A 27464-nucleotide genomic window follows, 5' to 3' on the forward strand; every position below is an offset into this window, starting at 1 on the left:
TATACTGATTCTATCCCAGTTAATGTTAGGATCGTTGAAATCTCCTACTATTACTGCCCGAATGTTTTTGCACTTCTCAGAAATTTGCCTAATTATTTTCTCTTCTATCTCCCTCTGTCTATTTGGAGGTCCCAGCAGTGTAACTGCCCCTTTACGTGATGTTTGGTCTGAGCTTCCTGTCTGTAAATGTCCACTTCTAAAACCCTGTAAAATAAGTTTAGAAAGGGGTAAGAGGGGGAATGTTGCCCGTGTTCCCCTTTCCCAGCCCAGGGGCAGTGAGGCTGATTTTCACGCTCCAGCTGCTGGGTCAAGAGTAATGGTGGCCGCAATACATAGAAACATAGAAGATAGGAGCAGGAGTAGGCCATTCGGCCCCTCGAGCCTGCTCCGCCATTCAATGCGATCATGGCTAATCATTCAAATTCAGTACCCGGTCCCTGCTTTCTCCCCATACCCCTTGATCCCTTTAGCCTTAAGAAATATATCCAACTCCTTCTTGAATATATTTAATGTATTGGCCTCTACTGCATTCTGTGGTAGAGAATTCCACAGGTTCACCACTCTCTGGGTGAAGAAATTCCTCCTCATTTCTGTCCTAAATTGCCTACCCCTTATCCTTAGACTGTGACCCCTGGTTCTGGACTCCCCGACCATCGGGAACATCCTTCCTGCATCTAGTCTGTCCAGTCCTGTCAGAATTTTATAAGTTTCAATGAGATCCCCCCTCATTCTTCTAAACTCCAGCGAGTAGAAGCCCAATCGACCCAATCTCTCCTCATACGTCATTCCTGCCATCCCAGGTATCAGCCTGGTGAAGCTTCGCTGAACTCTTTCCATGGCAAGAACATCCTTCCTCGGGTAAGGCGACCAAAACTGCACACAATACTCAAGATGTGGTCTCACCAAGGCCCTGTATAACTGCAGCAAGACATCCTTGTTCCTGTACTCAAACCCTCTCGCTACGAAGGCCAACATACCATTTGCCTTCTTAACCGCCTGCTGCACGTGCATGCTTACCTTCAGCGACTGGTGCACAAGGACACCCAGGTCTCGTTGCACTTCCCCTTCTCCCAATCTATTGCCATTCAGATAATAATCTGCCTTCCTGTTTTTGCCACCAAAGTGGATAACCTCACATTTATCCACGTTATATTGCATCTGCCATGCTTTTGCCCAATCACCCAACCTGTCCAAATCATCCTGGAGTTTCTCGGCATCCTCCTCACAGCACACACGCCCACCCAGCTTTGTGTCGTCTGCAAATTTGGAGATATTACATCTAGTTCCCTTGTCTAGATCATTAATATATATTGTGAATAGCTGGGGTCCAAGGACCGATCCCTGTGGTACCCCACTAGTCACTGCCTGCCACTCGGAAAAAGACCCGTTTATTCCAACTCTTTGCTTTCTGTCTGCCAACCAGTTCTCTATCCAAGTCAATACCTTGCCCCCAATCCCATGTGCCTTAACTTTACACGATAATCTCTTATGCGGGACCTTATCGAAAGCCTTCTGAAAGTCCAAATACACCACATCCACTGGTTCTCCCTTATCTATTTTACCAGTTACATCCTCAAAAAATTCCAGTAGATTAGTCAAGCATGATTTACCTTTTGTAAATCCATGTTGACTTTGTCCGATCCTGTCATTGTTTTCCAAGTGCTATGCTATTATATCTTTTATAATGGACTCTAGCATTTTCCCCACTACCGGTGTCAGGCTTACCGGTTTGTAATTCCCCGTTTTCTCTCTACCACCTTTTTTGAATAGTGGGGTAACATTAGCTACCCTCCAATCCATGGGTACTGTTCCAGATTCCATCGAATGTTGGAAGATGATCAGCAATGCATCTACTATTTCTAGGGCCACTTCCTTAAGTACCCTACGATGTAGATAATCAGGCCCTGGGGATTTATTGACCTTCAATCCCATCAATTTCCCTAACACCATTTCCTTACAAATACTGATTTATTTCAGTTCCTCCCTTTCATCAGACCCTATGTTCCCCGACATCTCTGGGAGGTTATTTGTGTCCTCCTTTGTGAAGACAGAACCAAAGTATATATTTAATTGGTCTGCCATTTCTTTGTTCCCCATTATAAATTCCCCTGATTCTGACTGCAAGGGACCTACGCTTGACTTCACCAATCTTTTTCTCTTCACATATCTATAAAAGCTTTTACAGTCAGTTTTTATGTTCCCTGCAAGCTTACTCTCGTATTCTATTTTCCCTTTCTTAATTAATCCCTTTATCCTCCTTTGTTGAATCCTAAACTGCTCCCAATCCTCAGGTTTACTGCTTTTTCTGGCCAATTTATATGTCCTCTCCTTGGATCTTATGCTGTCCCTAATTTCCCTAGTTAGCCACGGTTGAGTCGCCTGTTTTGTTTTATTTTTATGCCAAACTGGGATGAACAAATTCTGTTGTTCATCCATGCGGTCTTTGAATGTTTGCCATTGCCTATCTACCGTCAGCCCTTTGAGTGACATTCCCCAATCAATTCTACCCAACTCGCGCCTCAGACCATCGCAGTTTCCTTTATTTAAATTTAGGACCCTAGTCTCTTAGTCGCCTACTTCATTCTCCATCTTAATGAAGAATTCGATCATATTATGATCACTCCGACCCACGGGGCCTTGTACAACAAGATTGCTAATTAATCCTTTCTCGTTACATAATACCCAGTCTAAGATGGCCTGATCTCAAATCAAATCAAATCAAATCAACTTTATTGTCATTGTTAGTGCACAAGTGCAGTACAACGAAATGTACGCTTGCGGCTCCCGAGAGTGTACATTTAGATTAAGATATTTAAACATTCGACATACATTTGGCTTGTAATACATTAACATAAGCATAACCATAATAAAAGTGCATTGGCAGATGTGCAGGCTTTAGAGTTTATTTGTGGAGTTCAATAGGATGACAGCCCTGGGAAAGAAGCTGTTCCTAAATCTGGTCGTACGGGTGCGACTGTATCTGTAGCGTCTCCCAGATGGCAGGAGGGTGAACAGACTGTGGCTGGGGTGGGTAGGGTCTTTGATGATGGACCGTGACCTCCGTAAACAGCGTTTCTGGTATATGTGCTCTATGGTCGGTAGCCGGATGCCGGTAATGCGTTGGGCAGTTTTGACTACCCGTTGCAGGGCTTTACGGTCATAGTAGCTACAGCTGCCATACCGTACTGTGATACAGTTTGTCAGGATGCTCTCTATTGTGCAGCGGTAAAAGTTAGAGAGGATCAGGGGTGACAGGTTACATCCCTTCAGCCTCCTTAGGAAATATAGGCGCTGCTGGGCCTTCTTCACCAGAGAGGAGGTATTGAGGGACCAGGAGAGGTCTTCCGTGATGTGGACTCCGAGGAACTTAAAGCTGTCCACCCTTTGCACCACAGCCCCATTGATGTAGATGGTGGTGTGACTCTGGTTGGTTCCTCGACATATTGGTCCAGGAAACCATCCCGTAAACACTCCAGGAATTCCTCCTCCACAGTATTGTTACTAATTTGGTTAGCCCAATCTATATGTCGATTAAAGTCACCCATAATGACTGCTGTGCCCTTATTGCACGCTTCTCTAATTTCCCTTTTAATGCCATCCCCAACCTCTGCATTACTGTTTGGGGGTCTATATACCACTCCCACTAACGTTTTCTGCCCCTTGGTATTTCTCAGTTCTACCCATACAGATTCCACATCATCAGAGCTTATATCCTTCCTTACAATTGTGTTAATCCCTTCTTTAACCAGCAATGCTACCCCACCTCCCTTTCCTTTTTGCCTATCTTTCCTGAATATTGAATACCCCTGGATGTTGAGTTCCCAGCCTTGGCCATCCTGGAGCCACGTTTCCGTAATCCCAATCAAATCATATTCATTTACCTCTATTTGTGCAGCTAATTCATCCACCTTATTACGAATGCTCCTCGCATTAAGACACAAAGTCTTCAGGCTTGTTTTTATAACGCTCTTAGACCTATTAGAATTATTATTTACTGTGGTCATGTCTGATTTAAACCGTTGATTTCTCTGACTGCCACTTTTGTTTTTCTCCTTCCTATCTTTTGCTTTTATCCTTGTTTCCCTTTCCTCTGTCCCCCTGCTCAGGTTCCCAACCCCCTGCCATTTTAGTTTAAACCCTCACCCAGAGCACTAGCAAACACTCCCCCTAGGACATCGGTCCCGGCCCTGCCCAGGTGCAAATCGTCCGGTTTGAACTGGTCCCACCTCCCCCAGAACCGGTTCCAATGTCCCAGGAATTTGAATCCCTCCCCCTTGCACCATTCCTCTAGCCACGTATTCATCTGAAATATCCTTCTATTTCCACTCTGACTAGCACGTGGCACTGGTAGCAATCCTGAGATTACTACCTTTGAGGTCCTATTTTTTAATTTACCTCCTAACTCCCTATATTCAGCTTTTAGGACCTCATCTTGCTTTTTACCTATATCGTTGGTACCTATATGCACCACGACAACTGGCTGTTCACACTCCCCTTCCAAGATGTTCTGCAGCCGCTCTGAGACATCCTTGACCCTTGCACCAGGGAGGCAACACACCATCCTGGAGTCTCGTTTGCGGCCACAAACGCCTATCTATTCCCCTTACAATAGAATCCCCTATTACTATAGCTCTACCCCTTTTTTTCCTCCTGTCCTGTGCAGCAGAGCCACCCCTGGTGCCAGGAAGTTGGCTGCTGCTGCCTTCCTCTGATAAGCCATCCCCCCCAACAGTACTCAAAGTGGTGTATCTGTTTGAGAGGGTGATGTCCACAGGGGATCCCTGCACTACCTGCCTGTGCCTAGTACTCTGTCTGTTGGTCACCCATTCCCTTTCTGCCTGTCCAACCTTTGCCTGCGGTGTGACCAACTGATCAAACGTGATATCCATGACGTCCTCAGCCTCGCGAATGGTCCAGTATTAATCCAATCGCAGCTCCAGCGCTGCAATGCGGTCTGCCAGTAGCTGCAGCTGGACACACTTCCTGCACACATAGTTGCCAGGGACACAGGAAGTGTCCCTGAGTTCCCACATAGCGCAGGAGGAGCATACCACGGCACCGGGTTGTCCTGCCATGACTTACCCTTTAATTAATTGCAATTAAATTTAATCAAATCAATCCCACCAATTACACTACAGTTAAATGGTATATTTATGGGCCCTGGTTTATAAACAGTCCCCGCTACACCACAGAGAGCTTAGAAACTATAAACCACAGATTTAAAGTTTAAAAGGAGAGAAATACTCACCAACCAATCACTTACCTGCTTTCTGGGGACGTCACACTTTGATTACTTTTTACTTCTCTCCCTCTCTGAGATTGGAGATTAGTAAACCTACCTGGTCTCTGGGGCCTTTTTATATCACCGCCGCCGCCGCCGAGATTCCTTCCGCCGCCGCCGCTCTGAGGCCTACCTGGTCTCTGGGGCCTTGTTTTGAATACCTCTTAATGTCTCTTCTCTTTTGTTCTCTCCCAGCCTGGCCTCTTAATCTATTCCATTTCCTGCCCCCGCGCTCCAGCCGCCACGCTAAGTTGATGCTGACAACGTGCATACGCCACTATCGATGGAACTTTCTCGGCGCCGTGCATGCTCACCTTCACATGGTCCATTTCTGACTCTTCCCTTCATCGACTTCTCTGTCTCCATTTCTGGGGATGGGCTATCGACAAACATCCACTACAAGCCCACCGACTCCCACAGCTATCTGGACTACACGTCCTCCCACCCCGCCTCCTGTAAGGACTCTATTCCATTCTCCCAGTTTCTCTGTCTCTGTCACATCTGCTCTGACGATGCCATCTTCCATACTAGTGCTTCCGACATGTCTTCCTTTTTCCTCAACCAAGGATTCCCCTCTATCGTGGTTGACATTTCCTGCACTTCTGCTCTCACCCCTTCCCCTCCCTCCCAGAACCACAATAGGGTTCCCCTTGTCCTCACCTTTCACCCCACCAGCCTCCACATTCAACGGATTATCCTCTGCCATTTCTGCCACCTGCAGCGTGATCCCAATACCAAACACATCTTCCCCTCCCCTTTCAGCATTCTGAAGGGACCGCTCCCTCCGCAACACCCGGGTCCACTCCTCAATCACCCACAACAGCCCTTCCCCTCCCCACAGTATCTTCCCATGTAAGCGCAGGAGATGCAACACCTGCCCTTTTACCTCCTCCCTTCCCACTGTCCAGGGCCGCAAACACTCATTCCAGGTGAAACAGCGATTTACTTGTACTTCTATCAATTTAGTATACTGTATTCGCTGCTCACGATGCGGTCTCCTCTACATCGGGGAGACCAAACACAGATTGGGTGACCGCTTTGCGGAACACCTCCGTTCAGTCCGTAAGGGTGACCCCAAGCTTCCGGTCGCCTGTCAGTTTAATTCTCCACTCCACTCCCACTCTGTCCTCGGCCTCTTACACTGTTCCAATGAAGCTCAACGGAAGCTCGAGGAACAGCACCTCATCTTTCTATTAGGCACTTTACAGCCTCCTGGACTCAACATTGAGTATTTGATATTGAGTCCGGAAGGCTGTAAAGTTTCGGACTCAATATCGAGTTCGACAATTTCAGATCATAACCTCGGCCCCTATTACATTTTTACTTATTTTTTTATCCACACCTTTGTTTTGGCCTCCCGCCCCCCACCCCCCTTTTTCTCTCTCCCACATGGCAGCTGTCTCTCATTCTGCCAGTGCATTTCACACCTAATCTGAGCCGTCTTTTGTCTCCACTAGTCCTCTCACCATCTCGTCTCGTTTTGAATACCTCTTAATGTCTCTTCTCTTTTGTTCTCTCCCAGCCTGGCCTCTTAATCTATTTCATTTCCTGTGCTTCTTTAGTCTTGACAAAGGGTTTTCACCCGAAACGTTGACTCTAATTTCTCTCCACGGATGTTGCCTGGCCTGCTGAGTTTTTCCAGCATTTTCTGTTGTTATTTCGGATTTCCAGCATCTGCAGTATTTTGCTATCGTAGGAAGTCGGGGAGAGTCTGTAAATGGAGGAGAACGGGGACTGGTCAGGGAGCGTCTGTAAATGAAAGGGACTGGTCAGGGAGCGTCTGTAAATGAAAGGGACTGGTCAGGGAGCGTCTGTAAATGAAGGGGAAATGGAGACTCGTCAGGGAGCATCTGTAAATGGAGGAGAAATGGGGACTAGTTAGGGAGCGTCTGTAAATGAAGGGGACTGGTCAGGGAGCATCTGTAAATGAAGGGGAAATGGAGACTGGTCAGGGAGCATCTGTAAATGAAGGAGAAATGGTGAATGGTCAGGGAGCGTCTGTGAATGGTCAGGGAGCGTCTGTAAATGGAGGAGAAATGGAGACTGGTCAGGGAGCGTCTGTAAATGGAGGAGAAATGGTGACTGGTCAGGGAGCATCTGTAAATGGAGGAGAAATGGTGACTGGTCAGGGACCATCTGTAAATGGAGGAGAAATGGTGACTGGTCAGGGAGCATCTGTAAATAGAAGAAAAATGGTGACTGGTCAGGGGCCATCTGTAAATGAAGGGAGAAATGGTGACTGGTCATGAAGGAGAAATGAGACAGGATTTTGGGGGTTGGTTTGTGTGAACAAATATATCACTGATTTTAATGAGACTCTTTTCTGTGTCTCAGCTCCTGTAAATACTGGCTGTAACATAAGAACATAAGAAATAGGAGGAGTGGGCCATTTGGGCTTTTGAGCCTGCTCCACCATTCAATAAGATCATGGCTGATCTTCTACCTCATCTCCACTTTCCTGCACTATCCCCCATCCCTTGATTCCCTTAATATTCAAAAATCTATCGATCTCTGTCTTGAATATACTCAACGACTGAGCCTCCACAGAGCTCTGGGTTAGAGAATTCCAAAGATTCACCATCCTTTGAGTTTCTCCTCATCTCAGTCCTAAATGGCCAACCCCTTATTCTGAGACTGTGACCCCTGGTTCTGGACTCCCCAGCCCTTTCAAACCCCGTAAGAATTTTGTATGTTTCAATGAAATCACCTCTCATTCTTCTAAACTCTAGAAAATATAGGCCTAGTCTACTCAGTCGCTCCTCAAAGGGGCCAGACTATCGGGAGGCTCCACACTTTTTTTATTCGCATATGGCAAGGCCAGCATTTATTGCCCATCCCTAGTAGCCCTTGAGAAGGTGGCGGTGAGCCGCCTTCTTGAATCACTGTAATATGTGTGGTGAAGGTACTCCCACAGTGCTGTTAGGTAGGGAGTTCCAGCATTTTGATCCAGCGACGATGCAGGTTAAGGATTGGCGATATATTTCTAAGTCAGGATGGTGTGTGACTTGGAGGGGAACTTGGAGGTGGTGGTGCTCCCATGCGCCTGCTGCCCTTGTCCTTCTCAGTGGAAGAGGTCGCAGGTTTGGGAGGTGAAGCCGAAGGAGCCTTGGCGAGTTGCTGCAGTGCATCTTGTAGATGGTACACACTGCAGCCACGGTACGCCGGTGGTGGAGGGAGTGAATGTTTAAGGTGGTGGATGGGGTGCCAATCAAGCGGGCTGCTTTGTTCTGGATGGTGTCGAGCTTCTTGAGTGTTGTTGGAGCTGCACTCATCCAGGCAAGTGGAGAGTATTCCATCACACTCCTGACTTGTGCCTTGTAGATGGTGGAAAGGCTCTGGGGAGTCGGGAGGTGAGACACTCACCGCAGAATACCTAACCTCTGACATGCTCTTGTTGCCATAGTATTTATATGGCTGGTCCAGTTAAGTTTCTAGTCAATGGTGACCCCCAGGATGTTGATGGTGGGGGATTCGGCGATGGTAATGCCATTGAATGTCAAGGGGAGGTGGTTAGACTCTCGCTTGTTGGAGATAGTCATTGCCTGGCACTTCTGTGGCACGAATGTTACCTGCCACTTATCAGGCCGTCCAGGTCTTGTTGCATGCGGGCATGCACTGCTTCATTATCTGAGGAGTTGTGAATGGCGCTGAACACTGTGCAGTCATCAGCGAACATCCCCATTTCTGACCTTATGTTGGAGGGAAGGTCATTGATGAAGCAGCTGAAGATGGTTGGGCCTAGGACACTGCCATGAGGAACTCCTGCAGCGATGTCCTGGGGCTGTGATGATTGACCTTCAATCACCACAACCATCTTTCTTTCTGCTAGGTATGACTCCAGCCAGTGGAGTGTTTTCCCCCTGATTCCCATTGACTTCAGTTTTACTGGGGCTCCTTGATGCTACACTCGGTCAAATGCTGCCTTGATGTCAAGGGCAGTCACTCTCACCTCACCTCTGGAATTCAGCTCCATTGTCCATGTTTGGACCAAGGCTGTAATGAGGTCGGGAGCAGCGTGGTCTTGGCGGAACCCAAAGTGGGCATCAGTGAGCAGGTTATTGGTAAATAAGTGCCGCTTGATAGCACTGTCGATGACGCCTTCCACCACTTTGCTAACGATTGAGAGTAGACTGATGGGGCGGTAATTGGCCGGATTGGATTTGTCCTGCTTTTTGTGGACAGGATATACCTGGGCAGTTATCCACATTGTCAGATAGATGCCAGTGTTGTAGCTATAATGGAACAGCTTGGCTAGAGGCGCATCTAATTCTGGAGCACATGTCTTCAGCACGATAGCGGGATGTTGACAGGGCCCATAGCCTTTGCTGTATCCAGTGCGCTCAGCCGTTTCTTGATATCACGTGGAGTGAATCGAATTGGCTGAAGACTGGCTTCTGTGATGGTGGGGACCTCAGGAGTAGGCTGATATGGATCATCCACTCGGCACTTCTGGCTGAAGATGGTTGCAAACGCTTCAGCCTTGTCTTTTGCACTCGCATGCTGGGCTCCACCATCACTGAGGATGGGGATATTCATGGAGCCTCCTCCTCCCGTTAGTTTTTTAATGGTCCACCACCATTCACGACTGCTAACTGCTTGTGTGTAAGTGATCTCCGATCAGTTTAATGTGCTTCTGATGTGTATGTGTTTAATAAAGTGCCCGAAGCACTTCACAAAAGGTGGGGAACCAGTGAGTGTAGAACTGAACCCAGCCAGAGTCAGCACCTTCAGGGGAGGAGAGGGGAACCAGTGAGTAGAACTGAACCCAGCCAGAGTCAGCACCTTCAGGGGAGGAGAGGGGAACCAGTGAGTGTAGAACTGAACCCAGCCAGAGTCAGCACCTTCAGGGGAGGAGAGGGGAACCAGTGAGTGTAGAACTGAACCCAGCCAGAGTCAGCACCTTCAGTGGAAGAGAGGGAGAGGAACCAGTGAGTATAGAACTGAACCCAGCCAGAGTCAGCACCTTCAGGGGAGGAGAGGGTGGGGAACCAGTGAGTGTAGAACTGAACCCAGCCAGAGGCAGCACCTTCAGGGGAGGAGAGAGAGGGGAACCAGTGAGTGCAGAACTGAACCCAGCCAGAGTCAGCACCTTCAGGGGAGGAGAGGGAGGGGAACCAGTGAGTGTAGAACTGAACCCAGCCAGAGTCAGCACCTTCAGGGGAGGAGAGAGGAACCAGTGAGTGCAGTACTGAACGCAGCCAGAGTCAGCACCTTCAGGGGAGGAGAGAGAGGGGAACCAGTGAGTGTAGAACTGAACCCAGCCAGAGCCAGCACCTTCAGGGGAGGAGAGGGAGGGGAACCAGTGAGTGTGGAACTGAACCCAGCCAGAGTCAGCACCTTCAGGGGAGGAGAGGGAGGGGAACCAGTGAGTGTAGAACTGAACCCAGCCAGAGTCAGCACCTTCAGGGGAGGAGAGGGAGGGGAACCAGTGAGTGTAGAACTGAACCCAACCAGAGTCAGCACCTTCAGGGGAGGAGAGGGGAACCAGTGAGTGTGGAACTGAACCCAGCCAGAGTCAGCACCTTCAGGGGAGGAGAGGGAGGGGAACCAGTGAGTGTAGAACTGAACCCAGCCAGAGTCAGCACCTTCAGGGGAGGAGAGGGAGGGGAACCAGTGAGTGTAGAACTGAACCCAGCCACAGTCAGCACCTTCAGGGGAGGAGAGGGAGGGGAACCAGTGAGTGTAGAACTGAACCCAGCCAGAGTCAGCACCTTCAGGGGAGGAGAGGGTGGGGAACCAGTGAGTGTAGAACTGAACCCAGCCAGAGGCAGCACCTTCAGGGGAGGAGAGAGAGGGGAACCAGTGAGTGCAGAACTGAACCCAGCCAGAGTCAGCACCTTCAGGGGAGGAGAGGGAGGGGAACCAGTGAGTGTAGAACTGAACCCAGCCAGAGTCAGCACCTTCAGGGGAGGAGAGAGGAACCAGTGAGTGCAGTACTGAACGCAGCCAGAGTCAGCACCTTCAGGGGAGGAGAGAGAGGGGAACCAGTGAGTGTAGAACTGAACCCAGCCAGAGCCAGCACCTTCAGGGGAGGAGAGGGAGGGGAACCAGTGAGTGTGGAACTGAACCCAGCCAGAGTCAGCACCTTCAGGGGAGGAGAGGGAGGGGAACCAGTGAGTGTGGAACTGAACCCAGCCAGAGTCAGCACCTTCAGGGGAGGAGAGGGAGGGGAACCAGTGAGTGTAGAACTGAACCCAGCCAGAGTCAGCACCTTCAGGGGAGGAGAGGGAGGGGAACCAGTGAGTGTGGAACTGAACCCAGCCAGAGTCAGCACCTTCAGGGGAGGAGAGGGAGGGGAACCAGTGAGTGTAGAACTGAACCCAGCCAGAGTCAGCACCTTCAGGGGAGGAGAGGGGAACCAGTGAGTGTGGAACTGAACCCAGCCAGAGTCAGCACCTTCAGAAGAGGGGAACCAGTGAATGTAGAACTGAACCCAGCCAGAGTCAGCACCTTCAGTGGAGGAGAGGGAGGGGAACCAGTGAGTGTAGAACTGAACCCAGCCAGAGTCAGCACCTTCAGGGGAGGAGAGGGGAACCAGTGAGTGTAGAACTGAACCCAGCCAGAGTCAGCACCTTCAGGGGAGGAGAGAGAGGGGAACCAGTGAGTGCAGAACTGAACCCAGCCAGAGTCAGCACCTTCAGGGGAGGAGAGGGAGGGGAACCAGTGAGTGTAGAACTGAACCCAGCCAGAGTCAGCACCTTCAGGGGAGGAGAGAGGAACCAGTGAGTGCAGTACTGAACGCAGTCAGAGTCAGCACCTTCAGGGGAGGAGAGGGAGGGGAACCAGTGAGTGTGGAACTGAACCCAGCCAGAGTCAGCACCTTCAGGGGAGGAGAGAGAGGGGAACCAGTGAGTGTAGAACTGAACCCAGCCAGAGCCAGCACCTTCAGGGGAGGAGAGGGAGGGGAACCAGTGAGTGTGGAACTGAACCCAGCCAGAGTCAGCACCTTCAGGGGAGGAGAGGGAGGGGAACCAGTGAGTGTAGAACTGAACCCAGCCAGAGTCAGCACCTTCAGGGGAGGAGAGGGAGGGGAACCAGTGAGTGTGGAACTGAACCCAGCCAGAGTCAGCACCTTCAGGGGAGGAGAGAGAGGGGAACCAGTGAGTGTAGAACTGAACCCAGCCAGAGTCAGCACCTTCAGGGGAGGAGAGGGAGGGGAACCAGTGAGTGTAGAACTGAACCCAGCCAGAGTCAGCACCTTCAGGGGAGGAGAGGGAGAGGAACCAGTGAGTGTAGAACTGAACCCAGCCAGAGTCAGCACCTTCAGGGGAGGAGAGAGAGGGGAACCAGTGAGTGTAGAACTGAACCCAGCCAGAGTCAGCACCTAGAATTGTCTGTTCCGATTTTCTAACCTTGTCTTGCAGTGATGACTTTTGTAAACTCCTTTTACAGGGTATTAAAAGGTGAGGATTTGCAAACGAGAAGATCAAACCAAACATTACGTGAAGATCTGACGGTTTGACTTGATTCATCACGACCTAAATATCATCGGCCTTTGAATGTGGAAGGAGAAATGTTTGTCTGTTCTGTCTGTGGGAAAATTTTTCAAACATCGTTGTGACTGGAAAAACCCCGAGACACACACACCCGAGTGTGAGTTTTCCAGTGCACTGACTGTGGAAAGAGCTTTAACCAGTTGCACAGCCTGAAAAATCATTTCACCATTCGCAGTGGGGAGGCACCGTACACGTGTTCTGTGTGTGGACGAGGCTTCAACCGATCTTCCAACCTTGAGACACACATGGACATGCACACCATTGAGAAACCATGGAAATGTGGGGACTGTGGGAAGGGATTCAATTACCCGTCGAAGCTGGAAACTCATCGACGTAGTCACACTGGGGAGAGGCCGTTCACCTGCTCCGTGTGTGGGAAGGGATTCACTCAGTCATCCCACCTGCTGACACACCAGCGAGTTCACACCGGGGAAAGGCCGTTCACCTGCTCCGTGTGTGAGAAGGGATTCACTCAGCACGCCAGCCTGCTGACACACCAGCGACTTCACACTGGGGAGCGGCCATTCATCTGCTCCGTATGTGGGAAGGGATTCACTCAGCACTCCAGCCTGCTGACACACCAGCGAGTTCACACTGGAGAGAGGCCGTTCACCTGCTCCATGTGTGGGAAGGGATTCACTCAATCATCCCACCTCACTGAACACCAACTTGTTCACGCCAGTAAGAGACCTTTTAAATGTTCTGACTGTGAGAAGAGCTTTAAAACAACAAAGGATCTGCTGAGGCACCAACGCACTCACACTGGGGAGAGACCGTTCATCTGCTCCACGTGTGGGAAGGGATTTGCCCATTTATCCAACCTGCACACACATCATCAACTTCACACTGGGGAGAGGCCTTTTATCTGCTCTGTGTGTGGGAAGAGATTCATTAGTTCTTCTCGTTTCATTGAACACCAGCATGTTCACACTGGGGAGAGACCGTTCACCTGCTCCGTGTGTGGGAAGGGATTCACTCAGTCACCCAACTTGCTGGCACACCAGCGAGTTCACACTGGGGAGAGACTGTTCACCTGCTCCAAGTGTGGGAAGGGATTCACTCGGTCATCCCACCTGCTGAGACACCAGCGCACTCACACTGGGAAGAGGCTGTTCACCTGCTCTGTGTGTTGGAAGGTATTCACTTGGACATCACACCTGCTGAGACACCAGAGAGTTCACACTGGGGAGAGACCGTTCACCTGCTCCGAGTGTGGGAAGGGATTCACTCGGTCATCCCACCTGCTGAGACACCAGCGAGTTCACAAGTGATGGCAGAGGTTGGATTCTGCTGTTGTTGCTGCTGTTAATCACATCCAGGACTGAACCATGTTCATTCTGTCAGTTGGGATTTGTGTCTGCTGATGTTAATAACCCTATAACTGGGCTGGAGTTTCATAGACTCTTACAGCACAGAAGGAGGCCATTCGGTCCATTGTGCCTGTGCTGGCTCTCTGGTAGAGCTATCCAATTATTCCCACACCCCAGCTCTTTCCCCATTGCCCTGCAATGTTTCCTTCTCAAGTATTCCCTTTTATAAGTTATTGAATCTGCTTCCACCGCCCTTTCAGGCAGTGCATTCCAGATCACAACAACTCGCTGCGTAAAAAATTCTCCTCATCGCCCCTCAGATTGTTTTGCCAATTATTTTTAATCTGTGTCTCTTGCCAGTGGAAACAGTTTCTCCTAATTTACTCTATCAAAACTGCTCATAATTTTGAACATCTGAATTAAATCTCCCCTTAAATTTCTCTGCTCTAAGTAGAACAATCCCAGCTTCTCCAGTCTCTCCACATAACTGAAAACCCTCACCCCTGGTACCAGTCTAGTAAATCTTTTCTGCATCCTCGCCAAGGCCTTGACATCCTTCCTAAAGTGCGGTTCCCAAAATTGAACACAATACTCCAGCTGAGGCCGAACCAGTGTTTTATAAAGGTTTACCATAACTTCCTTGCTTTTGCACTCTATTCCTCTATTAATAAAGTCAAGGATCCCGTCTGGTTCTTTAAGAGCCTTCTCAACTTGTCCTGCCGCCTTCAAAGATTTGTGTACAGAAACCCCCAGGTCTCTCTGTTCCTGCACTCCTGTTAAAATTGTACCCTTTAGTTTATATTGCCTCTCCTCATTCTTCCCACTAAAATGTATCACTTCACACATCGCTGCATTAAATTTCATCTGCCATGTGTCTGCCCATTTTACCAGTCTGTCTGTGTCCTTCTGAAGTATGTTACTATCCTCCTCACTGTTACTACATTTACAAGTTTTGTGTCATCTGCAAACATTGAAATTATATAGAGTTATACAGCACAGAAAGGGGCCCTTTGGCCCATCGTGTCCGCGCCGGCCATCAAGCCCTGACTATTCTAATCCCATTTTCCAGCACTTGGTCCGTAGCCTTGTATGCTGTGGCGTTTCAAGTGCTCATCTAAATGCTTCTTGAATGATGTGAGGGTTCCTGCCTCTACCACCCTTTCAGGCAGCGAGTTCCAGATTCCAACTACCCTCTGGGTGTAAAAGTTTTTCCTCAAATCCCCTCTAAACCTCCTGCCCCTTACCTTGAAACGATGCCCCCTGGTTATTGACCCCTCTACTAAGGGGAAAAGTTCCTTTCTATCTACCCTATCTATGCCCCTCATAATTTTGTACACCTCAATCAGGTCCCCCCTCAGCCTTCTCTGCTCTAAGGAAATCAACCCCAGCTTGTCCAGTCTCTCTTCATAGCTGAAACGCTCCAGCCCAGGTAACATCCTGGTGAATCTCCTCTGCACCCTCTCCAATGCAATCACATCCTTCCTATAGTGTGGCGACCAGAACTGCACACAGTACTCCAGCTGTGGCCTCACCAGCGTTTTGTGCAGCTCCATCATAACCTCCCTGCTCTTATATTCTATGCCTCGGCTAATGAAGGCAAGTATCCCATATGCCTTTTTAACCACCTTATCTACCTGTCCTGCTGCCTTCAGGGATCTATGTACATGTACACCAAGGTCCCTCTGATCCTCTGTCCTTCCGAGGGTCCTACCATTCATTGTGTATTCCCTTGCCTTGTTAGTCCTCCCAAAATGCATCACCTCACACTTTTCAGGGTTAAATTCCATTTGCCACTGTTCTGCCCATCTGACCAACCCGTCTATATCGTCCTGTAGCCTGAGGCTACCCTCCTCGCTATTTACCACTCCACCAATTTTCGTGTCATCTGCGAACTTACTGATCATACCTCCTACATTCATATCTAAATCATTAATGTACACTACAAACGGCAAGGGACCCAGCACCGATCCCTGCGGTACACCACTGGACACAGGCTTCCAGTCACAAAAACAACCTTCAACCATCACCCTCTGCCTCCTGCCACTAAGCCAATTTTGGATCCAATGTGCCAAATTGCCCTGGACCCCATGGGCTCTTACCTTCTTGACCAGTCTCCCATGCGGGACTTTGTCCCAAGTATATAATATACCCAAGTCCAGGTCATTACTATATATCAAAAAGAGCAGTGGTCCCAATACTGATCCCCTGGGGAACACCACTGTGTACGTCCCTCCAATCTGAGAAACAACCGTTCACCACCACTCTCTGCTTTCTGTCTCTGAGCCATGTTGTTACTGTCCCTTTAATCCAATACCGACCCCCTGGGGAACACCACTGTGTACGTCCCTCCAGTCTGAGAAACAACCGTTCACCACCACTCTCTGCTTTCTGTCTCTGAGCCATGCTGCCTCTGTCCCTTTAATCCAATACTGACCCCTGGGGAACACCACTGTGTACGTCCCTCCAGTCTGAGAAACAACCGTTCACCACCACTCTCTGCTTTCTGTCTCTGAGCCACGCTGCCTCTGTCCCTTTAATCCAATACTGACCCCTGGGGAACACCACTGTGTACGTCCCTCCAGTCTGAGAAACAACCGTTCACCACCACTCTCTGCTTTCTGTCTCTGAGCCATGCTGCCCCTGTCCCTTTAATCCCGTGGGCTTTAATTCTGCTAACAAGGCTCAACCCTCCACGATACTTCATCAAAAAACTTGATCACGTTCATCAAACATGATTTGCTTTTAACAAATCTGTGCTGACTTTCATTTATTAGCCCAGCCTTTTCCAAATGTGAATGAATTTTGTCCCGGATTATTGTCTCACCACCGATGTTCGGCTGACTGGTCTGTAGTTGCCGGGTTTATTCCTCTCCCCTTTTTATAAACGGGGGTAACATTTGCAATCCTCCAGTCCTCTGGCACCGCCCCCATATCCAAGGAGGATTGGAAGATTGTGGCCAGAGCCTCCACAATTTCCACCCTTACTTCCCTCAGTAACCTAGGATGCATCCCATCCGGACCAGGTGACTTATCTACTTTGAGGACCGCCAAACTTTTATGTATATCCCTCTATTTTTATCCTATCCAATGTCACTACTACCTCCTCCTTTACAGCAACAGCAACAACTTGGATTTATATGGCGCCAAATATAAGAGAAAAGAGACCCAGCCTGTTCATCCTTTCCTGATCTGTATACCTCGCATTTCTGGTATCATCCTTGTAAATCTTCTCTGCACCCTCTCCAGTGCCTCTATATCCTTTTTATAACATTGTGACCAGAACTGTACGCAGTACTCCAAGTGTGGTCTAACCAAGGTTCGATATAAGTTTAACATAACTTTTCTACTTTTCAATTCTATCCCTCTAGAAATAAACCCTAGTGCTTGGTTTGCTTTTTTATGGCCTTGTTAACCTGTGTCGATACTTTTAGTGATTTGTGTATTTGTACTCCGAGATCCCTTTGCTCCTCTACCCCATTTAGATTCTTATTTTCCAAGTAATATGTGACCTCCCTATTTTACTCACCAAAATGTAATACCTCACATTTATCTGTGTTGAATTTCATTTGCCAATTATATGCTCATTCTTCAAGTTTATTAATGTCTTAGAGTCATACAGCACGGATAGAGGCCCTTCGGCCCATCGTGTCCGTGCCGGCCATCAAGCCCTGTCTAATCTAATCCCATATTCCAGCATTTGGTCCGTAGCCTTGTATGTTATGGCATTTCAAGTGCTCATCCAAATGCTTCTTCAATTCCTGTAATTTGTTGCAGTCCTCCTCAGTATTGGCTATGCCCCCCAAGTTGGTGTCGTCCGCAAATTTAGAAATTGTGTTTTTGATTCCAAAGTCTAAATCAGTAATATAAATTGAACAAATATAAGTTTGATTGGTCCACATGTTTCTCCCACATTAGTGGCCCCTGAAAGGGAGCCTTGTTGGGCTGATTCTTGTTTGGTGACCCTGGGACAACCCAGTCTCACCCTATTGGTCCATCCAAAAAGGCCCAGTGACCCGCAGAGAAAATCAGCAGCTCATTGATTTTATTCTCACTCTGCACAGAACGGGTGGAGAACTGAACCCAACCAGAGTAGAGGGAGGGGGAAAACTGGGAGTGGAGGAAAGAAATGTTGGCGATGGTGCGATGGGTTTGGATTTCAGCACAGGGAGGAGGGAGAGTGTGTGGGACGGGGATTTACAGCGTTGGGGGAACAAGAGAGGAAAGAATGTTCCATAGAAACTAGAATTGTCTGTTCTGAATTTCTAGCCTACTTACAGTGAAGACTTTCGTAAAGTCCTTTTACAAGGTATTAGAAGGGGAGGATTTACAGACAGGAAACTGAAACCAAACATCATGTCAAGATCTGACAGAGTCACTCGATTCATCAGGACCTGAATATCATCGGCCTTTGAATGTGGAAGGAGAAATGTTTGTCTGTTCTGTCTGTGAGAAAAGATTTCAAACATCAGTGTGACTGGAAAAGCACTGAGACACACACACCCGAGTGAGAGTGTTCCAGTGCACTGACTGTGGAAAGAGCTTTAACCAGTTACACAGCCTGAAAAAACATCGCACCGTTCACAGCGGGGAGAAACTACACATGTTGTGTGTGTGGACAAGGCTTCAACTGATCGTTCAACCTGGAGAGACACAAGGACACCCGCACCACGGAGAAGCCATGGAAATGTGGGGAATGTGGGAAGGGATTCAATTAACTGGCCCTGCTGGAAACTGGGGAGAGGCTGTTCACCTCGCTCTCGGAAGGGATTTACTCAATTGTCTAGCATGCTGACACGCCAGCGAGCTCGCAATAGGGAGAGGCCGTTCTCCTGCTCCGTGTGTGGGAAGGGATTCACTTGTTCATCCCACCTCACTGCACACCAAATTGATCACACTAATGAGAGACCTTTTAAATGCTCTGACTGTGGGAACAGCTTTAAAACCTCTGAGGAGCTGATTAAACACCAGCGAGTTCACACCAAGGAGAGACCGTTCAACTGCTCCGTGTGTGGGAAGGGATTCATTCGCTCAATCATCTTCCAGCATTCGATAGACTCTGGAACAGTACCCATGGATTGGAGAGTAGCTAATGTTACCCCACTGTTCAAAAAAGGTGGTCGAGAGAAAACGGGGAATTACAGACCGGTAAACCTGACATCGGTAGTGGGGAAAATGCTAGAGTCCATTATAAAGGATGTAATAGCAGAGCACTTGGAAAAAAGTGACCGGATCGGACAAAGTCAACATGGCTTTACAAAAGGTAAATCGTGCTTGACTAATCTGCTGGAATTTTTTGAGGATGTAACTGGTAAAATAGATAAGGGAGAACCAGTGGATGTGGTGTATTTGGATTTTCAAAAGGCTTTCGATAAGGTCCCGCATAAGAGATTAGCATGTAAAATTAAGGCACATGGGATTGGGGGCAAGGTATTGACTTGGATAGAGAACTGGTTGGCAGACAGAAAGCAGAAGTTGGAATAAACGGCTCTTTTTCCGAGTGGCAGGCAGTGACTAGTGGGGTACTGCAGGGATCGGTCCTTGGACCCCAGCTATTCACAATATATATTAATGATCTGGACGAGGGAAATAGATGTAATATCTCCAAGTTTGCAGATGACACAAAGCTGGGTGGGCGTGTGTGCTGTGAAGAGGATGCCGAGAAACTCCAGGATGATTTGGACAGGTTGGGTGATTGGGCAGAAGCATGGCAGATGCAATATAACGTGGATAAATGCGAGGTTATCCACTTTGGTGTCAAAAACAGGAAGGCAGATTATTATCTAAATGGCAATAGATTGGGAGGAGGGGAAGTGCAACGAGACCTGGGCGTCCTTGTGTACCAGTCGCTGAAGGTAAGCATGCAGGTGCAGCAGGCGGATGTCTTGCTGCAGTTGTACAGGGCCTTGGTGAGACCACATCTTGAGTATCGTGTGCAGTTTTGGTCACCGTACCTGAGGAAGGATGTCCTTGCCATGGAAGGAGTGCAGCGAAGATTCACCAGGCTGATACCTGGGATGGCAGGAATGAAGTATAAGGAGAGATTGGGTCGATTGGGCTTATACTCGCTGGAGTTTAGAAGAATGAGAGGGGATCTCATCGAAACTTATAAAATTATAACAGAACTAGACAAACTAGACACAGGAAGGATGTTCCCGATGGTCGGGGAGCCCAGAACCAGGGGTCACAGTCTAAGGATAAGGGGTAGGCCATTTAGGACAGAGATGAGGAGGAGTTTCTTCACCCAGAGAGTGGTGAACCTGTGGAACTCTCTACCACAGAAGGCAATAGAAGCCAATTCATTAAATATATTCAAGAAGGAGTTGGATATATTTCTTAAGGCTAAAGGGATCAAGGGATATGGAGAGAAGGCAGGAACAGGGTACTGAGTTTGGATGATCAGCCATGATCTCATTGAATGGCGGAGCAGGCTCGAGGGGCCGAATGGCCTACTCCTGCTCCTATCTTCTATGTTTCAGTCCAATTTATGACACATGAGAGTATTCACACTGGGGATTTGCCATTCTACTGCTCCGTGTGTGGGAAGGGATTCATTCGTTCAGTTCACCTTTTACACACCAGCGAGTTCACACTGGGGGAGGCCTTTCACCTGTTCAGTCTGTGGGAAGGGATTCATTCAGTCATCCAACCTCCAGAGACACCAACTCACTCACAACAGGGACAGGCCATTCACCTGCTCTGTGTGTGGGAAGAGATTCGCTCAGTCAACCCACTTCCATGAACACCAACGTGTTCACTCTGATAAGAGACCTTTTAAATGTTCTGACTGTGAGAAGAGCTTTAAAAGAAGTAATGAGCTGTTGACACACCAACGCACTCACACTGGGGAGAGGCCGTTCACCTGCTCCGTGTGTGTGTGAAGAGAGTCACTGATTCATCCCACCAACTGAAACACCAGGGAGTTCACACGTTACTGCAAAAGTTGGATTCTGCTGTTATTGCTGCTGTTAATCACATCCAGGACTGAACTATGTTCATTCTGACAGTTGGGGTTTGTTTCTGCTGATATTAAGAACCCCTATAACTGGGCTGGAGTTTAATATTTTGTTATCTGTCAAATAAATCAGCTTTGTTTCAAACACACAGTGTGTCGAGTCCTTGATTTCTCCAAGTTAAGAGGAGACTAATTGATGTCCTGTTACCGACTGCTCCATTTTTGGGCCTTTTCTCCTTTCTAACGCTAGATCATTTCAGTTCTCATACCTTTGGTTATTCACATGGACAAGTCCCAGCTCCCCAAACCTTCCAGAGTGCTTCTCCTAGCCTTGGTATCCAGGGAAGGTATCGGTAACATGCCCGGGATCACTAAACACAAAACCCAGTCTGTTAATCACTTTCAGCTACTGGACTTAGTGTGTGACCCACAGCATCTCTCTCACCTTCGATGTGTGAATAGAGCATCACGCTTCAGAACCTGGTTTTAAATTTAAATCCACTCAGAAGATATATTTCACAAGTAAACACATCACATCAAATAATGGACAAAAAGCCAGAGGGGAGATGAGCCATTTTTCACTCAGTGAGTTGTTGTGATCTGGAATGCACTGTCTGAAAGGGGCGGACGCAGATTCAATAGTAACTTTCAAAAGAGACTTGGATCTGCGTAAAGGAAAAGTTTACAGGGCTCTGGGGAAAGGGCCGGGGAGTGGGATTAATTGGCAGCTCTTTCAAAGATGATCACGACCCTATAAGGGGGCTTTATATTCACAGGAGAAAGGCTGATATCTAACTCCCCGAGAATAGAGAAAGATCCCAACTCTCTGAAAACACCTTGAATTCTTTCTAAAAGCCTTTCACACGCTGACACCTTCCTTCTTTTGAAATTCCACTGCCATGCGCCGGGGGTGCAGGCAGTGCTGGGCACAGAGGGAGCAGCAAACCAGGTTCAGAGAGGGCACGCTGGGTTTGCCCTTGACCCGGGCTTTCCATTGACCGTGTGCTGGGGCCCAGTGGGATTTCACTGCTCCGGGGTATTTCTGAGTGTGTCACAGGAACATTAGGAACAGGAGGAGGCCATTCAGCCCCTCGAGCCTGCTCCACCATTCAATTAGATCAGGCTGATCCGTATCTTAACTCCATTTACCCGCCTTTATTCCACATCCCTTGGAACAATTACCTCACAAAAATCGATCATCTCAGTCTTGAAAGCTCCAATCGACCCCCAGCATCCACAGCCTTTTGGGGGAGAGAGTTCCACATTTCTACTACCATGTGTGTGAAAAAGTGCTGCCTGATTTCACCCCTGGATGGCCGAGCTCTAATTTTAAGATTAAGGCCTCTTGTTCTTGATTCCAGCACCAGAGGAATCCTCCATGGCCTCCCCTCTCCTTATCTCTGGAAACTCCTCCAGCCCTACAACCTCTGAGATCTCTGCACTCCTCCAATTCTGGCCTCTTGCGCATCCCCAATTTTAATCGCTCCACTATTGGCGGCCGTGTCTTCAGCTGTCGAGGCCCCAAGCTCTGGAATTCCCTCCCGAAACCTCTCCACCTCTCTACCTCTCGTTCCTCCTTCAAGACATTCCTTAACACCTACCTACCCCTCACCCCAACTCCTCTTTCACCCCTACTCTCCAACCTCCCTCACCCCAACTCCTCTTTCACCCCTACTCTCCAACCCCCCTCACCCCAACTCCTCTTCCACCGCTACTCTCCAACCTCCCTCACCCCAACTCCTCTTTCACCCCTACTCTCCAACCCCCTCACCCCAACTCCTCTTTCACCCCTACTCTCCAACCTTCCTCAACCCAACTCCTCTTTCACCCCTACTCTCCAAACCCCTCACTCCAACTTCCCTTTCACCCCTACTCTCCAGCCCCCTCACCCCAACTCCTCTTTCACCCCTACTCTCCAACCTTCCTCACCCCAACTCCTCTTTCACCCCTACTCTCCAACCCAACTCCTCTTTCACCCCTACTCTCCAACCCCTCACCCCAACTCCTCTTTCACCCCTACTCTCCAACCCCCTCACCCCAACTCCTCTTTCACCCCGACTCTCCAACCCCCTCACCCCAACTCCTCTTTCACCCCTACTCTCCAAACCCCTCACTCCAACTCCTCTTTCACCCCTACTCTCCAACCCAACTCCTCTTTCACCCCTACTCTCCAACCCCTCACCCCAACTCCTCTTTCACCCCTACTCTCCAACCCCCTCACCCCAACTCCTCTTTCACCCCGACTCTCCAACCCCCTCACCCCAACTCCTCTTTCACCCCTACTCTCCAACCACTCTCACCCCAACTCCTCTTTCACCCCTACTCTCCAACCCCCTCACCCCAACTCCTCTTTCACCCCTACTCTCCAACCACCCTCACCCCAAATCCTCTTTCACCCCTACTCTCCAACCCCCCCTCACCCCAACTCCTCTTTCACCCCGACTCTCCAACCCCCTCACCCCAACTCCTCTTTCACCCCTACTCTCCAACACCCCTCACCCCAACTCCTCTTTCACCCCTACTCTCCAACCACCCTCACCCCAACTCCTCTTTCACCCCTACTCTCCAACCCCCCTCACCCCAACTCCTCTTTCACCCCTACTCTCCAACCCCCCTCACCCCAACTCCTCTTTCACCCCTACTCTCCAACCCCCCCTCACCCCAACTCCTCTTTCACCGCTACTCTCCAACACCCCTCACCCCAACTCCTCTTTCACCCCTACTCTCCAACCCCTCACCCCAACTCCTCTTTCACCCCTACTCTCCAACCCCCCTCACCCCAACTCCTCTTTCACCCCAACACTCCAACCCCACTCACCCCAACTCCTCTTTCATCCCTACTCTCCAACCCCTCACCCCAACTCCTCTTTCACCCCTACTCTCCAACCCCCCTCACCCCAACTCCTCTTTCACCCCTACTCTCCAACCCCCCTCACCTTAACTCCTCTTTCACCCCTACTCTCCAACCCTCTCACCCCAACTCCTCTTTCACCCCTACTCTCCAACCCCCCCCACCCCAACTCCTCTTTCACCCCTACTCTCCAACCCCCCTCACCCCAACTCCTCTTTCACCCCTACTCTCCAACCCCCTCACCCCAACTCCTCTTTCACCCCTACTCTCCAACCCCCTCACCCCAACTCCTCTTTCACCCCTACTCTCCAAACCCCCTCACCCCAACTCCTCTTTCACCCCTACTCTCCAACCCCCCTCACCCCAACACCTCTTTCACCCCTTCTCTCCAACCCCCCTCACCCCAACTCCTCTTTCACCCCTACTCTCCAACCCCCTCACCCCAACTGCTCTTTCACCCCTACTCTTCAACCCCCTCACCCCAACTCCTCTTTCACCCCCACTCTCCAACCCCCTCAACTCAACTCCTCTTTCACCCCTACTCTCCAACCCCCCTCACCCCAACACCTCTTTCACCCCTTCTCTCCAACCCCTCTCCCCCCCAACTCCTCTTTCACCGCTACTCTCTAACCCCCCTCACCCCCAACTCCTCTTTCACCCCTACTCTCCAGTCTTTCACCCCAACCCTCTCATTTTCCATTGACATCAATGGAACGTACACTGAAAATTGCTATGTCATTATTTGAAAAATATTTACAAATGATTCTGGAGGCTCTTTGAGTTGGGATCTTTCTGTATTCTGTCCACTCGATGAGTGTGGTAACAGACTTTCTCCTGTGAATATAGAGCTGGAGCATTGGGCCATGATGTGTTTAGTTATTCATCTTGTTGACTCTAAAAATTGAGCCTTGTGGTTTCAGACACCAGATAATCAAGCTCACAACAACAGATTGTCTTTCACTGACTTTATTAACAGCACTGCAAAAATACAGACAGAGTATAATTACCCGATCCGGAGAACAGGGATAATACAGTGGATTCAGAGCTCTCTTCTCCCCAGTTCTATTCTAACAAGCTGCGACTACACTGGCGATATTTATATTTAACTTGTTTACTACATTATTGACCTGGCCCTGCCCAAACCATAACCACAAGGATATCTGTCATTGTTCTGACTGTGACCACAAGGCTGTGTCACTATCACACACACACACCGTTTCCTTCTTTCACATCTCCATACACAGACCATCTCTTTACACACCCCCTTTCTACACAATTGCAGCTGACGTGAGCAAGGACGTGAGGCTCATTAAAAGACACACTCATTTCATGACAGCAAAGGCTACACTGGGACAAATCTTCAGTTATTTTCCATTACAGGCAAAATGCAGAGCGGTCCAGCAGCACATGGCACCTTAACAGAGTCTCATCGGCCTACAATATAGAGCTGGAGGATGGGCCGTGATTTGTTTACTTGTTCATCTCTTGTTCAATACATTTGCTGAGTGCATTTACATTTAAAACCAGGTTCTGAGGCGTGATGTTCTATTCACACATCGAAGGTGAGAGAGATGCTGTGGGTCACACGCTAAGCCCAGTAGCTGAAAGTCATTAACAGACTGGGTTTTGTGTTTATTGATCCCGGGCGTGTTACTGATACCTTCCCTGGATACCAAGGCTAGGAGAGGCACTCTGGAAGGTATGGGAAGCTGGGACTTGTCATGAGAGTAACCGAAGGTATGAGAACTGAAATGATCTAGAGTTAGAAAGGAGAAAAGGCCCATAAATGGAAGAGTTGGTAATAGGATATCAATTAATCTCTTAAATTGGAGGAAACAACTACTCGACACACATTGTGCTTGAAACAATGGCGATTTATTTGACTTTGATCCAGAATATTAATCTCCAGCCCAGTTATAGGGGTCATTAACATCAACAGAAACAAACCCCAACTGTCAGAATGAACATGGTTCAGTCCTGGATGTGATTACCAGCAGCAATAACAGCAGAATCCAATTTCGGCAGTAACGTGTGAACTCGCTGGTGTGTCCTCAGGTGGGATGACTGAGTGAATCTCTTCCCACACACTGAGCAGGTGAACGGCCTCTCTCCAGTGTGAACTCGCTGGTGTCTCTTTAGGTAGGATGAATCACTGAATCTCTTCTGACACACGGAGCAGGTGAACGGCCTCTCCCCAGTGTGAGTGCGCTGGTGTGTCAGCAGGCGGGATGAATCAATAAATCCCTTCCCACACATGGAGCAGGTGAACAAGTTCTCCCCAGTGTGAGTGCGTTGGTGTGTCATCAAATCATTACTTCTTTTAAAGCTCTTCTCACAGTCAGAACATTTAAAAGGTCTCTTATCAGAGTGAACTTGCTGGTGTCTCAGCAGGGTTGATGATTGAGTGAACCTCTTCCCACACACAGAGCAGGTGAACCGCCTCTCTCCAGTGTGAGTGAGTTGGTGTCTCTGGAGGCCAGATGACTCAGTGAATCTCTTCCCACACATGGAGCAGCTGAACGGCCTCTCCCCGGTGTGAGTGTGTTGGTGTGTCAGCAGATCATTGCTGCTTTTAAAGCTTTTCTCACAGTCAGAACATTTAAAAGGTCTCTTATCAGAGTGAACTAGCTGGTGTCTCAGCAGGGTGGATGACTGAGCGAATCTCTTCCCACACACGGAGCAGATGAACGGCCTCTCACCAGTGTGAGTGAGTTGGTGTTTCTGGCGGCTGGATGACAGAGTGAATCTCTTCCCACACACGGAGCAGGTGAATGGCCTCTCCCCAGTGTGAACTCGCTGGTGTGTAGTGAGGTTGAATGAGCAAGTGAATCCTTTCCCACACTCGGAGCAGGTGAACGGCCTCTCTCCAGTGTGAACTAGCTGGTGTCTCAGCAGGGTTGATGATCGAGTGAATCCCTTCCCACACTTGGAGCAGGTGAACGGTCTCTCCCCAGTGTGAACTCGCTGGTGTCTCAGTAGGTCGGATGATTCAGTGAATCTCTTCCCACACACAAAGCAGATGAACGGCCTCTCCCCAGTGTGAACTCGCTGGTGTCTCAGCAGGTAGGATGAATCAGTAAATCCCTTCTGACACACAGAGCAGGTGAACAGATTCTCCCCAGTGTGAGTGCGTTGGTGTGTCAGCAGAGCATTTCTTCTTTTAAAGCTCTTCTCACAGTCAGAACATTTAAAAGGTCTCTTATCAGAGTGAACTTGCTGGTGTGTCATCAGGGTTGATGATTGAGCAAATCTCTTCTGTTGTGGTTGAAAAGGACTCAGTCGAGACTTCGGTACGGTACAACGATCGCTTTATTCAAGTGCACACGGACAGATCCTTCTTCCATCAGAGGTCGAAAGAATTCTCTGATTTTACAGCAAGAAGCAACTGTTTTTATGCTCGAAAACCACAAAAGTGAACATGTTGTTTCGCACGTACACATTTACTTAGAAAAACCACAGAAAGGTGGCTCTATATTTTCAGAAGTTACTGTCTGTCACCTGACCTCTGTAAGCTACCCACATCCTCTGTTCAGAGATTGTCTCCATGGCTACACTCATCTACACACTTTGTGGT

The 27464-nt window shown here is 48.9% G+C and overlaps 1 protein-coding gene and 1 pseudogene across 1 annotated transcript in view; one reads left to right on the forward strand and one right to left on the reverse strand.

The window, feature by feature from the left end:
- LOC147119487 (uncharacterized) overlaps window positions 1–14102 on the forward strand; it is a 44614-nt pseudogene extending 30512 nt beyond the window's left edge.
- The window catches only part of LOC147119485 (uncharacterized), a 146583-nt gene extending 119346 nt beyond the window's left edge, over window positions 1–27237 (reverse strand). The window contains 1 exon segment of the mRNA XM_085984102.1: window positions 25865–27237. Within this exon segment, the coding sequence (XP_085840228.1) occupies window positions 25865–27118 (1254 nt within the window). The 5' untranslated portion in view covers window positions 27119–27237.
- Window positions 27238–27464: the final 227 nt, after the last annotated feature.

The sequence above is a fragment of the Somniosus microcephalus genome, chromosome 4 (genome assembly GCF_052327205.1).
Source record: "Somniosus microcephalus isolate GS21.2 chromosome 4, FLI_Smic_1.0, whole genome shotgun sequence".
Classification (NCBI taxonomy): domain Eukaryota; kingdom Metazoa; phylum Chordata; class Chondrichthyes; order Squaliformes; family Somniosidae; genus Somniosus; species Somniosus microcephalus.